This window comes from Procambarus clarkii, chromosome 19 (genome assembly GCF_040958095.1).
Source record: "Procambarus clarkii isolate CNS0578487 chromosome 19, FALCON_Pclarkii_2.0, whole genome shotgun sequence".
NCBI lineage: Eukaryota > Metazoa > Arthropoda > Malacostraca > Decapoda > Cambaridae > Procambarus > Procambarus clarkii.
This window is the reverse complement of record NC_091168.1, coordinates 17,017,492-17,034,415: the sequence shown is the minus strand read 5'-3', so window position 1 is coordinate 17,034,415 and position 16,924 is coordinate 17,017,492. Positions and strand designations below refer to the sequence as shown.

At 51.7% G+C, this 16,924-nt stretch overlaps 1 protein-coding gene across 2 annotated transcripts in view; it reads right to left on the bottom strand.

The window, feature by feature from the left end:
* Nucleotides 1-16,924, bottom strand: part of uex (metal transporter uex) — a 674,542-nt gene that overhangs the window by 58,173 nt on the left and 599,445 nt on the right. For both annotated transcript variants that reach the window (XR_006772789.2, XM_045741424.2), the window contains exon 15: nt 2,387-2,458. Coding sequence is in view for 1 of the 2 variants with exons in the window: in XM_045741424.2 (XP_045597380.1) it covers nt 2,387-2,458 (72 nt within the window). In the remaining variant the exon portion in view is untranslated. The remainder of the gene's footprint in view (nt 1-2,386; nt 2,459-16,924) is intronic.

The window sequence follows — 16,924 nt, the reverse complement described above, 5'->3', positions numbered from 1 at the left end:
CCAACAGGAAGCCCAGGCACTGGTGCTGCAAAGCTAGTTGAACCCTGTCTATTTTCTGGGCAAATTGACCCCTATGAAGGAAGCAACCTCAGGGACCGAGTGGAGGACCACCAAACGGAACCTAGGAGTACCAAATGGGAAGGCAGGCAGCCCTCCACCAGGCAGAAAAGAACTTGAAATGGAATGAAAAGAAAACCACGAAAGTGCACCACAACAACAGGGGGGCCAGAGAAAGAGACGACTGTCACTAGTACGAGAGCTGTGCAGCACCATGCGCCCCAACCAACAACAAACACTCCTTACCCAGGGCGAACAAAAGCACCAAGACCCCCACTGACCCCAAGGGCAAAGTTGATGCCAAGCAACAGCAACCCCTATGGGAGTAAGAACCTGAAGGCTCCAGGGAAAATAATCCCGAGACCCAAAAGATGTGCCAAAAAAAGTAGTATCCACTCAATTTAACGGCCTCTTTTATACCGACCTGCCGGTAATAACGACCGATTTGAGAGACTGGTATCTGGAGGCTCATATACCGGTCTGGCTGTCGATATTACCAAAGGTCGGTATTGGGTTTGTTTTGACACTGGCGGGCCCTCACATGGCCACCGACCTCCAAGGCATTGAGGGAGGGACGGGAGGCAATGATTGATGGAGGGAGGCATTGAGTGGGAGAGGCAGGGAGAGTGTTGGGGTGGTGTTGGGGGTGAGGGAGGTATGCAGGGAGAATGTTGAGGGTGGTGGTGGTGGTGAGGGAGACAGGCAGGGAGAGTGTTGGGGGTGGTGGTGGTGAAGGAGGCAGGCAGGGAAAGTGTTTGGGGATGGTGATAGTGAGGGAGGCAGGCAGAGAGTGTTGATGTTGGTGGTGAGGGAGGCAGGCAGAGGAGGGAAGGTTTGCTAACCACGTGATGGTTGCCAAACCTGATCTCACCCATCTGTATTAAAATTTTTAATCTTAGTTGTAAAATATTTATGCCAAAATGTTATTTTCGTATATTAGTATACATTATTAATCATTAACATGTTTTATAGTGGGAGGCAGTGATGGAGTGAAGCATTGAGGGGGAGAGGTGGTGATGGGGGGAGGGATGGAAGGCAGTGATGGAGGGAGGCATTGAGGGGAAGAGACAGTGATGGAGGGAGGCATTGAGGGATGGATTGGTGGCAGTAATGGAGGGAGGCACTGAGGGGGAGAGGCAGTGATGGAGGAATTGAGGGGGAGAGGCAGGGAGGGATAGAGCAGTGAGGAAGGGTGGTGGTGGTGGGGGTGAGGGAAGAGTGGGGGTGAGGGAAGAGTGGTGGTGAGGGAGGGAAGTGTTTGGTTAATATGGTTCGCTTGTTGTGTGGTCTACTTGTCCACTTGTGTTATCCAACTTGTCATATGAAGGAATTATTAATTGCAACCTGTGATAGAATGGGCACTAACACAAACTAACTTGGAACACAATTACACAATGAACTTTATTTAATCTTTGTTAAAGAGTATAAAATATATCCTACCTGATGTTACTTGAAAAATTACTGACATCTTAACTTCAGAAATACAGGAGCCCCAGAAATAACGACCAGGGTACAGCCCCATATAGGCCATTAAATCGAGTGGATACTGTACTTACAGGGTGCCTAGGGAAGATAACCCTAAGTGCATGCAGCCTGAAGTACTGGTACTCCTGCACAATGCCCCAACACACACAGAAGGCACAACCGCTAGGGTAAAATCCTAACAGGAAATAAGAGTCCAAAGTAGACGTCAGCCCCAGCTGGCTTCAGTCAACGAACTGGTAAGCAGGCGGCCGGCTCGGGTGGGCGGGGGCCTCCCCCTCTTCCTGTCGAAGGGGGAGGGTGCGAACGAGCAGCGCGTCAGTTTGATGACGATTTACTTGTTACCTTGTTTTCTTGGAAAGGGGGGGGGGGGATTATTGGGCTCTGTTTGGTCTTGGGTTGATATTTTCTACCAGTTGGGGTTTGTTTTGGGGTGCTTACCTTTCTGGGTACCTAACCATGACTGAAGCCCCAGACTAATATAGCTAATATCAGTCCGATAGCTCCAGGGAGCCTCCGAGGCTCCCAACAGAAATTAATGATAATAAGTAAAATTATATTATAACTAACAGTAATTGTAATTAATTTAGGAATAATTAGCAAGTCCAAAAATCTACACAGCGTAGCCTAACTAGAAAAAATTAGTTAGGTGAGATTGCTTAGTATGTATTGTACTGTAAATACATTAATAAATTATGCAGCAAAGATAAACAAATTAAGATATGCACAAAGCTTTATGATTTGTACATGTATCATTAAAAATAAAACTATAGCTCTATACTTGAAAATAAAGATACCCAAAGCTTTAACAGATTTTCGTCTGATTCACAGCTACTCATGGACTTACCTTAGGGTTGCGAGCAGTGACTGGAGTATTCTCCCAGGTTGGTGAATTTGGTCCTTCATCCTCAATTAGCATCTGTTAAGAAAAAACACAAAATACTAGATTAACCGAATTATTTACAATTGGTTGGGTCTTATTAATATACAGATAAATACTACTAGGAGCCAGTGATCATTGTGTCCTATTCTTTGACAACATGATTGAGTTTAAAATTGTGACCATGGGACAAGAGGTCTGGAAATAGAGAGTTGGCTACAGGAAAGAGGATTACTGAAGGTTAGGGAATACAGTATCTGGGAGAACTGCAGTGAGAGGAAGAACTGAAAGGAAAAACAGTACAAAATATGATGGACCTACTCATGTGGAAATGCAAAGAGGCCGAAGAGAGTTTTATACCAACTCAAAGGGAAAAAAGCAGGAGGGAATATAATAAGCCATGATTTAACAGACAGTGCCATAAAGCAAAAATGAGAAGTAGGAAGGAGTGGAGAAAGTACAGAGAATGGACAAAGGACAACAGGAATAGATGCAACAGAGCTAGGAACGAATACATTAATATAAGGAGAGTATTGGAAAGAAATTATGAGAATGAAATTACGATCAAAGTAAAGAACCAGCATTGAATGTAATGAAACGCCATTTTCTAGGCGAGTCCCAGAGGCTTCCTGGAGCTTATCGGGCTAATGTATGTTATATTAGACCGGGACATTAGCTAAGGAGTTCATACCTACAAGGGACCAGAGCCAGAACCTGGCCCCTTCAGAGAGGTCTCAAGGAGCAATGGCCCTGGAAAACCCCCTTGTGGTTGGGGTTTTCCATATCTGCCATTGACCGGGGTTAGGCACCCAGAAAGGTAGGCATAACAAAACAAACCCCACATGGTAAAAAACTAAAACGAAAAAATGAACAGAGAGGTAGAAACTCCCTACAATCCCAAGGAAACAAGCAAACATCACACTTTACTGCCGCGCCGGTCGTCCGCGCAGCCCTCTCCGCGCCTAGAGGGGAAGGGGAGAGCCCCGGACCTCACAGCGCTGGCTGCCTAGCATCAGTTCGAAAGCTAAGCTTCAACCAACGTGAAAAAATCACTGACCGGTGGGAGGGAGGGTTGCCAGGGAGCTTCCGGGGCTCACCCAGAAAAAGACGTTTCATTACATTCAACGCTGGTTTTCTGTGGGGAGCCCCTACGGCTCCCTGGAGCTTCATACCCAAAGAGAAGGAAAAGAAAGGGCTGACCCGGGAGGCGACCGCCACAAACTCTGCAACGTGAAGCCGAGACAACAGGCTGCAATCTGCGACCCAAGGCAACAAGAATGCACAGGAGCAGACGTGTGCTTAAAGAACGGGCGGCCAGGAACCTGTGCTACCCTCAAATCCTCACACCTGAAATGAGCCCTAGACGTCACCAACACAGCAGCGAAAGCTGCAAACATCCGAACAGCACGGGCGCAAGGATAGACCGCAGGCTGGAAGACCTAAAAACTCTGCGGACGACCTGGGAGACTAAAGCCCTGAAACAGGGAACAGGGGAACCGAATCAACCCAAAGCGCATCCCCAGACACGGTACGCAGGTAACGGCAAAAAGCGCAACCAGACAACACAGGACGCACCCCCAGCCAAACCAAGCAAGCAACAATAACCCAAGGACATTCCCCCGGTAAGCAGCCACCTCGAATGCCGCCAGAAGGACAGAGAAAGGCTGCAAAGTGCAGGCCATGAGTCACAATAACGTGGCTAAAGTAAGTTGACCAGACCACACACTAGAAGGTGAAGGGACGACAACGTTTCGCTCCGTCCTGGACCATTCTCAAGTCGATTGTGTCAAAAAACCAGCGTTGAATGTAATGAAACGCCATTTTCTGGGTGAGTCCCGGAGGCTCCCCGGAGCTATCCCAGGCTGATATGCTAATGTCAGACTTTGGCATCAGTCATGTGTATGGAGTTCTTAGGCCTACCGGGGACCACGGCCAGAACCGGGCCCCCTCAGAGAGGCAAGGGGAGCAATGGCCTATAGAAGCCCCCGTGTAGTTGGAAGCATTCTATGTCTGCCATCGACCGGAACAGGCACCCAGAAAGGTAAGCGCCCCAAAACAAACCCCTATTCTGGTTAAAATTGCTACCTAAAACCGAACTAGTGGATAGAACTCCCCAACCGAAAACAAGCAAACTAGTGTGACGTCACACACTGCCGCGCCGCTGTCTGCGCAGCTCCCCCCTCCCCGGGAGGGGGAAGGGGGAGCCCCAGACCCCCCGCGCCGGCTACCCACACCTCAGTTCTTGAGGCTGGATGTCAAAAACGCGAAAAACCGCCGACCGGAGGGAGGGAGGGATGCCGGGGAGCCTCCGGGACTCACCCAGAAAATGGCGTTTCATTACATTCAACGCTGGTTTTCTGGGGGGAGCCCCGTCGGCTCCCCGGACCTAACTACCCACGGACAGAAAAAGAGGGACTTACCCGGGAGGCGGTCGTCGCTCACCCCTCAACTCGAAGCCGAGACAACTGGCTGCAACCGCCGACCCAAAGCAACACAGGCCCGACGAGGCCCAGGGACATTCACAAGGTAACGAGCAGCCAGGACCCTGTTCGACCGCCAAAATCCCCGCGCCCGAATATCAGACCAAGACATATTCCCAAAGACGGCAGCAAGAGCCGCGAACTTACGAACGTCATGGGCACGGGGATAGACCGCAGGCTGGCTGGACCTAATAACCCTGCGGACGACCTGAGAGACCCGAACCCGCGAACAGGGAAGAAGGGAAACCGGATCAACCCACAGCGCGTCCCCGGACACAGAAGCTGTGGCGCGCAAATAATGGCGAAGCGCCGCAACCGGACACAAAACATGATGCACCCCCGGCCTGACCAACCAAGCATCAACCACCCATGGACCCCTCCGGAACGCAGCAGTCTCATTCTTCGCCAGAAAAGAAGGAGACGGCTGCAAACGAACAAAACTATCACCACGACCAAAAGAGCAGAAACCCCTGCGCCGGAGGAGAGCATGAAGCTCCCCTACCCGACCCCCAGAGGCCAAAGCCAACAAGAAAAGTGCCTTGGAAAAACAATCCTGGACCGAAGGGGCCACAACGAAACGAGGAGATGAAAGGAAAGCGAGCACTCTGTCCAAAGACCAGGACAGCTCAGGCGACGCATGAGCAGGCCGGAGGTGAAACAATGCACGAGACAGCTTGCGAAACGGCGCAGACATAACATCGATACCGAAAGCAAGCTGAAGCGGCTCCGCCAGCGCCGCACGATACGAAGCGACAGTGTTAGGCATAAGATGACGGTCCTGAAACAACCACGAGAGGAAGGACAAGACCACCCGATCAGACAAGGAGCTAAGACGACGAAGACGCAAAAAGAAACGGAAGGACCGCCAGGAAACTTCATACTGCCGCCGAGAAGAAGCCCTCAGGTGGGACACCAACAAGGAGGCCACCTGATCACCATAGAGATGATGATAGACTCGAGTCAAAACAAACCATACGCGAAGACTCGAGGAGAAGATCGAACCAGCTACGTGACGTACCGGCCCGATCTGCTGAAAGAGGCGGAGCCGCGGGAAAACCCTCGGGTTCGGACACCGAGCAACCAGCGCCTGAAACCAAGGCTGGGCCGGCCACCAAGGGGCCAGAAGGACAACTCTTCCCCAGTAAGTCTCTAAGCGAGTCAGGACCTGGAGCAACAGCCGAACCGGGGGAAAGAGGTACAGGAACCCCCCACCTCGACCAGTCGAGCCGAAAGGCATCGACCCCGACGGCCTCGCAATCGGGGAAGGGCGCCTTATAAACTGGAAGACGCCGCGACCACGCCGATGCGAAGAGGTCCACCTCGGGGCGCCCGTACGTCTGGCAAAGCCAACGGAAGGACTCGTCGTCGACCGTCCACTCCGTGGAGAGGGGAACGAAGCGAGACAGGGCGTCGGCCAAGACGTTGGACACGCCCCGTACGTGAACCGCCAGGAGAGCCAAACCCCGAGAACTCAGCAGACGAGTCACCCGAAGCGACCAACCCCAAAGAGACAAGGACCGCATCGAACCCCCGCGGTTCAGGCAATGAACCACCGGAGAGCAGTCCGAATGGAGCCGAATCGTCGATCCGCGGGCCACCCGAATCCTCCCCAGAGCAAACCACACTGCCGCGAACTCCCGCACCGTACTGTGAGCTCGACGGAAGGACGGATCCCAACGCCCCTGGCCGGCCTGGTGAGCACTGGTCACAAAACCCCAGCCGAGAGACGACGCATCCGTGTACACAGCGAGCGAGGGCTCGGGTAGGCGCGCCAAGGCACTGAACCCCGAAAAACCCAAAGAGGAAGCCGGTGACGCAGCAACCGACGCAAGTCCCCCGGGGGTCGAACTCTGCGATCGCGAGAGAGGCGGAAGGGGGAACCCCGAAGGAACCAGAACAGCCGTCGAAGCCAAACCCGACCCGGCGGGTAGACCACCATCGCGAAGTTCAGGCTCCCGCACAGCCCCTCGAGCAACCGCCGGGTGACCCGAGGGCCCTCCAGAAACAGACGAAGGCGGGACCGCAGCCGCAGGAGAGACTCCGGAGGGAGAGACAAGGAGGCGGTTCGAGAGTCCCACACGAGACTCAGCCAAGTCCGAACCTGAGAGGGAACCAGATGGGACTTCCTCCAGTTCACCAAGAACCCGAACCCGGCGAGCTGGGAAAGAACCAAAACCCTGGCTAGCAAGCAAGCTGACTGGCTGGGAGCCCAAACCAGCCAGTCGTCGAGGTAGGCCAACACCCGAACACCTAGGAGACGCAAACGAGCCACCACAACCCGTGTAAGGCGTGTGAACACGCGAGGTGCCAGGTTCAACCCGAACGGGAGACAACGAAAGCGGTAACTCAGACGCCCCACTACAAAACCGAGCCAGTCCCTGAACCGCGGATGAATCGGGACATGCCAAGAAGCGTCCCGGAGGTCCAGGGACACCATCCAAGCTCCCGGCTCCAAGAGGAGCCGAACCTGAGACAGCGTAGTCATCCGAAAGGAGGGGCAATGAACCCAGGGGTTCAGACGGGACAAGTCCAGAATGAACCGCAGGTCCGCGCAGTCCCGTTTCGGAACCGGAAACAGACGGGAAACCCATCTGAGGGACGACGTCGTTTCGACGACGCCCAAGCGTACCCACTCCAAGACGACTCGACAGAGCGCAGGGGAAGAAGCCTGCCCTGCCAGCCCCGACCCCCCAAAGGGGGGAGGGGCCACCCAACGCCACCGCAGGCCGCGAGACACGACCCGAAAGGCCCACGAATCGTGGGACCAGGCGCGGGCGAACAGCGCAAGCCGCCCCCCCATCGCCTCATCAAAGGGGCAAACCGCGAAAGGGCCGGCGACCCTTACGAGACCCAGAACCCCGCACAGCGCGAACACCGCGCTGACCAGACGAGGGAGGGTCCGCAGGAGGAGCCAACCCCAAACCTGACACCAGAGGCCTACCACGACGAGAGGAACCCCAAGCCCTGGCACGACCTTTCCGGGAAGACCCACCCCGGGACCCCCGGAAAACCAACAAGTCCGACATCGGACGACAAGCCGCCGACGCAGCCTGAATAAACTGTGCCACAGCCGACTCCCCAAACAGGAGAGGACAAAAAGGTGAAGAACGCCTAAGAGCCAGAGCCCAAGCAGATTCCACTGAGGAACCCAGCACCGCCTGCCGACACGCGAGACGGGAAGCATAGAACAGGGAAACCGCATCCCGCAAAATCGGCGTGAACAGCTTCAACAAGGCAGCCGACGAACGCGCAGCCGAGGACAAGGTGCCGGACCCCGGGACTGACCCAAGCGTCCCCACATCCTCCACGAGCCAATCCGAAGACAGCTCCAGGAGGGAAAAGAACCGCAAGGCCGAACACAAAAGGCCCCGAGCGCGCAAGTCCTCCGCCACGAGCGCCGCCGAAAGGGAGGGAACCTGCACATGGAGCTGAATAACGCCCACATCGCGGGGAAGGGCAGGGGCAAACAAGCACTCATTCAGGTACGCAAGTTCACCCCCCAGGAAAACCTGAAGCACCGTGGAAGCTTCCCGCCACTCCAGCGTGCGGGAACGACAAAGAATGCCAGGAATCCAGACCAAACAAGGGGCAGTCTGCTAGCCAGGACGACTCCGGAACCTCGTAACGGAGCCAGAAAGGGAACGAAGTCCCAAACCTGAACGTGGACGGATCCATTTCCGAGGCATAATCCGGGTCACGCAGGAGGTAAGCTGCAAAGGCCGCTCGCACCACACCAGGTTGGATGCGATAAGCCGAAAACCTCCGGAAGGACGGAACCGACGTACCCGGGGGAACACGGAACCGTACCCGGGGAGGGGCCGACACCAAATCCAACTCGTACGCAGAGGGGGGGAAAGAAAACCCCACTCCTTGTAACAATAAGCCCCGCTCAGTGGGAAGAAAAACCCAGGCGGGGTCCAGCGGGGCCCAAGGCCCCCAAGTCAGCCCCTCCCCAGCCTCGAGGTCCGCCACCACAGGACCCGAGGCCGAGTCCTCTCCCCAAGCCCCGACCCCACAAGACAAGGACGGAGCAGCCGGAAAAGCTGGAGGAAGGGGGGCCCACTGGTCAGACCCTGAAGCTTCGGCCGGGAGACAAGACTCTAATGCCTCTGCCACCCCCCCGGAAGGGGCAACCCCCGAAGCTGCCCGAGTCTCGAGATCAAGTAACCCCTGCTCCGACCCCGAAACCCTCAGACGCTTCGGGGCCGGAAGCAGGGGCGGGGGACCAGAACGAACAGAAGGGGAAGGACGAGGAGGTGCGGACTGAACCAGGATCGAAGTGACCCCCACCCCCAAGTCCGGGTCTCGAAAGGGCAAAGCGGGGCAGCCCCGGGGCATCCGGGGAAGCAACCAACCGAGCGCGTTGCAACAGACGAAACCTAGACTGCAACGCACGTGCCGCCTGTACCCGAATAGAATCATCAGAGGATTGGGTAAATTGAGGCACAAGCAAGCAGCAACACTCACAGGACTCAGGGTCGAAAGTATCACCGACCCAACAGGCAGCGTGGCAGAGGCAAAAACAATGAGGGTCACCCTGAGACAAGGGGACCGAGCAACCCTCAAACTCGCACACAGCAAGTGGGGACTCCGGGGTCACATCCATCGGACCCACGCGCCCCCTAGGGGATTCCCAGGGTCCTGAGCGTTTACTTTAAGAGGACTCGCGCTCAGGTAGTCCCAGGCAGGGTGCTGCAAACCGGCGCCCAAAACTACCAAGCAAACTTCTAAAGCTGAACCCCAGGGACGTGTACACTCACGGGGACCTAGCAGGGGGCGCCACCGAGGAGAACAGTGGAAGGGCAAAAACAAACTGAATAAAATGACAGAACCCCCCACCAGGCTAAAACAAAAAGAAAAACAAAACCCCGCAAGAGGACAGCGAACCCCAAGGAACAGAGTCGGCCGCGATGTCGGGAATTACAAGCTGAGCAGCACCCTGCGCCCCTACCAGTGCAAACTGCCTCTTACCTGCCGGTAACAAGGGAGAACAGAACACCCAAGAGCCCAACAGGCGGCCGAAAAACCGAAAGGTAAAACGGACCAGCAGAGGCAGACCCCGAGGAGCCTGTGGAAGGTGGCCCCAAGCCCCAAGGGCAGTACTTACAGGGCACCTAGGGAAGGCAGCCCTAGGCGCATGCAGCCCGAGTACTGAAGATAACTCCTGGCTCTCGCACCCACAAAACTAACACCACACTCAAAGCACAGTGCAGTAGCGACACCGGAGCCAGAGCACACGACCATCGCCTATAGCATCAGCCTCAAGAACTGAGGTGTGGGTAGCCGGCGCGGGGGGTCTGGGGCTCCCCCTTCCCCCTCCCGGGGAGGGGGGAGCTGCGCAGACAGCGGCGCGGCAGTGTGTGACGTCACACTAGTTTGCTTGTTTTCGGTTGGGGAGTTCTATCCACTAGTTCGGTTTTAGGTAGCAATTTTAACCAGAATAGGGGTTTGTTTTGGGGCGCTTACCTTTCTGGGTGCCTGTTCCGGTCGATGGCAGACATAGAATGCTTCCAACTACACGGGGGCTTCTATAGGCCATTGCTCCCCTTGCCTCTCTGAGGGGGCCCGGTTCTGGCCGTGGTCCCCGGTAGGCCTAAGAACTCCATACACATGACTGATGCCAAAGTCTGACATTAGCATATCAGCCTGGGATAGCTCCGGGGAGCCGACGGGGCTCCCCCCAGAAAAAAGTCTGCAAACGTACAAACCTACCACCAGTACCAAAGAGCAGAAATCTGAACCGAAGGGGCTACCACAAACTGAGGAGAATATAAGAGGGAACCCTGATCAAGGACCAGGATGGCTCAGGCAACGCATGAGCAGGCAGGAGGTGAAACAAAGCACGAGAAAGCGTACGAAACGGGGCAGATGTGACGTCCACCTCGAACACAAGCTGGAGTGACTCCACCAGCGCCACACAAAATGAGGCAACAGTAAGAATCAAATAACTGTAGTTCTGAAAACCCAAGAAAGGACAAGACAACTCGATGCGAAAGAGAAGACGACCTACGAAGAGCAAGAAAAAGGTGCATAGAAACACCAGGAACATCATACTGTCTCCGAGATGAAGCTTGCAAGTGGGACACCATCAACAAAGCCATCTGATCACCACAGATGGTGATACCCGCGTCAAAATACCAGATGCGAAGAGCCAAGGAGAAGGCCGAACCAGTCACGAACAGGACCGGTCCGACCTGACGAAAGAGGCGAAGCTGTGGGAAAAATGCCCCGGGTTCGGACACTTATCAAGCGTCGTCTGAAAATAAAGCTGGGCCGGCCACCAAGGGACCATGAGGACTACTCTAATGGGAAGGGGCTCCAACTGAGCCAGAACCCAAAGCAACAGCTGGACCAGGAGAAGAACAGGTACCCCCACCTCGACCAGTCCTGCCAAAAGGCATCCACAGTGAACGCCTTGCAGGCGGGCAAGGGCACCACATAGAATGGGCGACGCCTAGACCACGCCGACTTGAAGACGTCCATGGCCAGGAGTCCATACGTTTGGCAGAGCCAACGAAATGAGTTGGCGACGACTGGCCAATCTGCTAACAGGGGAATGAACCGAGACAGGCTGTCCGCCAGGACGTAGGACACACCCCGGACATGAACCTCACGGTTAGCCAAACCGCAAAAATCCAGCAAACGAGCCACTCAAAGGGACCAACCCCAAAGGCAAACACTTAAGAGAAACCCTGTGGTTCAGGCAAAGAACCGCCAGAGAACAGTCCGAATGGAGCTGAATGGTAGAGCACCGAGTGACCCGAACCCTCCGAAGCGCAACCCAGAACGCGACAAACTCCTGAACCGTGCTGTGAGCCCAACGGACGGACAGACCCCACCATCCCCAGCCGACTTGGTGAGCACTGGTCACAAAGCCCCAGCCGAGAGATGACCCATCCGTGAACACATCGAGAGAAGGCTCGGGGAGGTGCTAACGCACGGAACCCCCAAAGGGAAAGCTGGTGACACAGCACCAACACAAGATCCCCAGACGAACGAACCCAATGATTGCAAGAGAGGCAGAAAGGGAGTCTCTGAAGGAACCAAACAGATGCCAAAGCTAAACCCAACCCTGTGGGCAGACCAGCACATCAAAGTTCAAACTCCTGCACAACTGCTCGAGCAACCGCCGAGCAACCCGGTACCCCCTCAAGAACTGCCAAAGGCAGGACCACAGCCGCAGCAACACTTCTGGAGCGAAAAACAAGTAGAGGTCCAAGAGCCCTAAACAAGACTCAACCTGGTCCGAACCTGGGACGGAAACACATGGAACGGCCTCCGGATCACCTGGAAACCAAACTCGGCGATCTGGAAAGAACCACACACCTGGCGAGCAGACAAGCAGATCGACTGGGAGCCCACACCAGCCAGTCGTCGAGGTAGGCCCAGACACCGAATCCCAAGCAGACTCAGACAAGGCACCAAGATCCAGTAAAGATGCATAAACACTAAGTGCCAATTACAAACTAGGGAAAGCAACAAAAGTGGCAAGCCTGAAGCCCCACCATCAACTGTGCCAGTCCCAGGAAACTGGAGAAAAACGTACCAAGAATTGACCTGGAGGTCCAGAGCCACCATACATGCACCCGGCCCCAACAGAAGCCGAACCGGAGACAACAGTCCTCCGATGAGGGCATAGAATCCAGGGAGCATACTGAAGTCCAGAAGAACCGCAGATTCACCAGGCCCATGTCTGCATAGAGCAGATGGGAACCCCAGATGGATGGGGCGGATCGACCACGTCCAACGCACCCACTAAGATGACATGATGAAGCGCAGGGGAAGAAGCCCAACCCACCAGCCTTGAACCCCCCAAAGGGGGAGAAGCCGGCCGACGCCGCCACCAGAGGCCAGAAGACAACCAAAAGCGCCCACTAACTGTGGGACCATGCGAGAGCCAACAGAGCAAGCTGCTCCTTCAGCTCCCCGTCAACAGCGAAGGGAACAAAGCCCCTTCCAAAAGAAAAAGTATATATACATATATACACATATACATAAATAGACACACACACACAAGGTGTATTACACACACATGTGTATGCACATACACATGTAATTACCTAAGTGTAGTTACAGGATGAGAGCTACGCTCGTGGTGTCCCGTCTTCCCAGCACTCTGTCATATAACGCTTTGAAACTACTGACGGTCTTGGCCTCCACCACCTTCTCACCTAACTTGTTCCAACCGTCTACCACTCTGTTTGCGAAAGTGACTTTTCTTATGTTTTTTCGGCATCTGTGTTTAGCTAGTTTAAATCTATGTCCTCTTGTTCTTAAAGTTCCAGGTCTCAGGAAATCTTCCCTATCAATTGTATCAATTCCTGTTACTATATTGTATGTAGTGATCATATCACCTCTTTCTTCTGTCTTCTAGTTTTGGCATATTTAATGCCTCTAACCTCTCCTCGTAGCTCTTGCCCTTCAGTTCTGGGAGCCACTTAGTAGCATGTCTTTGCACTTTTTCTAGTTTGTTGATGTGCTTCTTGAGATATGGGCACCACACAACTGCTGCATATTCTAGCTTTGGCCTAACAAAAGTCATGAACAATTTCTTTAGTATATCACCATCCATGTATTTAAAAGCAATTCTGAAATTAGAAAGTGTAGCATAGGCTCCTTGCACAATATTCTTTATGTGGTCCTCAGGTGATAGTTTTCTATCTAGAACCACCCCTAGATCTCTTTCTTTATCAGAATTCTTTAAAGATTTCTCGCATAATATATAGATTGTGTGGGGTCTATGGTCTCCTATTCCACATTCCATAACATAGCATTTATTGACATTAAATTCCATTTGCCAAGTGGTGCTCCATATACTTATTTTGTCCAGGTCTTCTTGAAGGGCATGAATTTTGTTAATAATTTAATTGACCAATTATGACACTACATGAAAATTACAACTGCATATTCTTTGCTTTTCTTGATGCATATTGGTCTATGATGTGGTCAAAGTCATTTTTTTTAGTTTCTTCTCTTTCTACACTTAGCAGAGCAAGGTCAGAGTCTGCTTTGACCCATGGAAGCTCTCGAAAATGAAAGTGTATGAAAGCACTTAACTTGCTGTGATCTCTCACAGCTGGAGATGGGAACTGAGATGAGTTAGCATTATCTGAATAGCAATGCAAAGACTGTGGAAGACACACTCATCTCCATATTGAACATTAAATTTGAGAAGCTCTTCAGGTCTTGATATTTTCACGTTGGCTCGACTTGATAGTAACATTCTGCAATCCAAACTTTCTTCAAATAACTGCTGTCCATCAACATCAGAACTGTACAATTTGCCCAATTTTTCGCACTACTTTAGTTCATTATTGCTAGAGGTGCCTCCATAACACACTATTAATATTACTATTATTTTATGAAGTTAATAGAAATAAATCCATTAACCACATACAATAATAATATAATTAAAGATGGATCATACATCTGAAGAAAATTATTTTTTTCCACTATCCGAGGATAGCTTACCTGACTTTGATAGAAAGTACTCAGGGCACATGCCATGCTTGCCATACCCTACATATGCCATTGCGTATCTACCATAGAACCTAATGGTGTTGCTGGCTGACCATGAGCTACCTCACCATTCAAACAAATGGATGAGATACGGTGAACAAGCTGGCGCTAGTTTCAAAACTTTTCAATCGTTTGCTTGCCTTATTGGGGGAGATCTTTGGGGGGTTTTCAAGGCTTCGGTCTTTTCTAAAGCCGGCTGAAGTCTGTTTTGCTTTGCTGACTTTCTGGGTGCCTTTCCAGGGGGTAGTATAATAAATTAATAAATACCACTGCTCCCTATACCTCTGAGAGGACCAAGTTCTGGCTCTTGGTCCCCAGTAGGCCATACAGAACTCCACTGATTATGTGACCTAGTACTTGGCACTATCAGTGATAACAGCTTCAAGGAGCCACTGGGGCTCATTCAGAAATTGGCATTTCATTACACCCAACATTGGTTTTTCTTGTATGAGATGTCTAATGACAATATTTCTGAACTGCCAGAAATAATCTACAGTTATTAAGTTTCATTTCATGCATAACTGAAACTTAGCCTTAACTATAAATGAAAATAAAAGATCTGAATAAAATGCAATATTGGCTATAGTGAACACAAGAGGCATGGTTAATTTCTGCCATAAAATATTAAACCTTTATGAAGTACCCAATTAGACACAATCTGAAACAGTACACCATTGTGCAATGTGAATTTATGCAATTCAGTGTTTTGTTGCAGCCATATTCTTTTACAAAATTATGCAGCACAGAAATAGCCAAAATTGGCACAAGTTTTCCTATGATTTTTGTACCTTGCAGATTACCATCTTGCAAAATGGAACTTCCCAAATGGGGTTTTCTAGTTACAGATATATGCATGTTTGTATTAATATACAGTAATTCTGCATTATGACCCCTCCCCAAAATTCTATAATTTTGCTCCACCCCATTAACCCTTAAACCGCGCAAAACATACATATATATGATTTCAGTGACATAACCGAAACTGCGCACATCATATATATAAATATATATATATATATGATTTCGTGTCTAGCGCTATAATTTAAACACCCCGCCTGGGATAGGGTCAGCTATAGTACAGCCATGACTGATAGTTGCCAGATACCACCTTGAAAAAATCCAGGCCAACATTCTTGGGTGTAAGACCTTCAGTATTGAGGAAGCCACTAAGGCTGGCGCATGCAGCACGAGCTCACAGCACCGCTGTTCAGCTTGTGACCACAGCACCGCCTACAAATGCCATAATATATATGATACTGCTATTATTTAGCGATTATAGTATTACAGAAGACCCCTGACTGTGATAAAACTGACCAGGATTCTGATAATAGCAGGATTGTGGTGATATTTAGCGCTGTGCTCCATGGAGGGCGGAGTAATGCTGTGGGAGGGAGGGTGGTGGCATCATCATCTGACTGTGTGGCCACCTTTTATTAACTGCACTCACCATACCAGCTTAGTGGTTCGCTATGGTGAACACAAATGTAGATACTTATATATAACATGTGTATAGTGTAATAACAGCAAGAGTAGGTTGGGAGCCGCCATTTTGGTGAGGGAGGTGTGTCGTCTGCACGACTTGTCATGTTGTTTACTGGTGGCCACTATGGTCTTTGGGCACCATACCAGCTTATTTGTACAGGTATGGTGAATAAAACAGGTAGATACTTACACATAATGTGTGTATATAGCGTAATAACACTACAAGTAAGTAATTATCAAAAGAAGGCACCAAACCGGGAAGGCTATGTAGCACCATCAAATACGCAAAATAATCAGAGGGCGCTAAATATCACCAAGGATGCCAATACGAGAACAAAAACGCATAAGGCGAACGATATCAAAAGTATCCGAGTCACCAAGAATTCTATCGAGGGACAGGTGACCGCGAGGGGCGGTCGGAAAGCAAGACACACGCTCGTCCTGGAAGTCAGGACATTCAAGAAGGACATGCACGACCGTAAGAGGGACAATGCAACTAGGACAATAAGGAGCAGGGCGGCGCTCCATCAAGTGACCATGGGTTAAGCGAGTATGGCCAATACGCAACCTCGCCAGAGCCGTTTCCCACCGCCGGTTACGGTGGAAGGAGGACGGCCACGAGGAAACACAACATTTAAGAGTACGTAGCTTGTTACCAGTAACAGACAACCAAGAAGCCTGCCAACGGGTAAGGACTGAGGAATGGATAACTGGGTAAAAGTCGGAATACGGAATGCCTTTACGAGAGATGGGACAAGAGCGGACAGCTTCCTTAGCGGCAGCATCCGCACGCTCATTTAAAGACACACCAATATGGCTGGGAACCCAACAAAACTCAACCGACTTAAATTTACTGTGAACGAGAAACAGCCAATGCTGGATCTCGACAACTACTGGATGAACCGGATTAAAGGACCCGAGAGCCATGAGGGCACTACGAGAGTCAACAACAACCACAAAGGAAGACTGACAACGAGAAAGCAGGAGACGAAGAGCATAGAGAATAGCATAAAGTTCTGCTGTA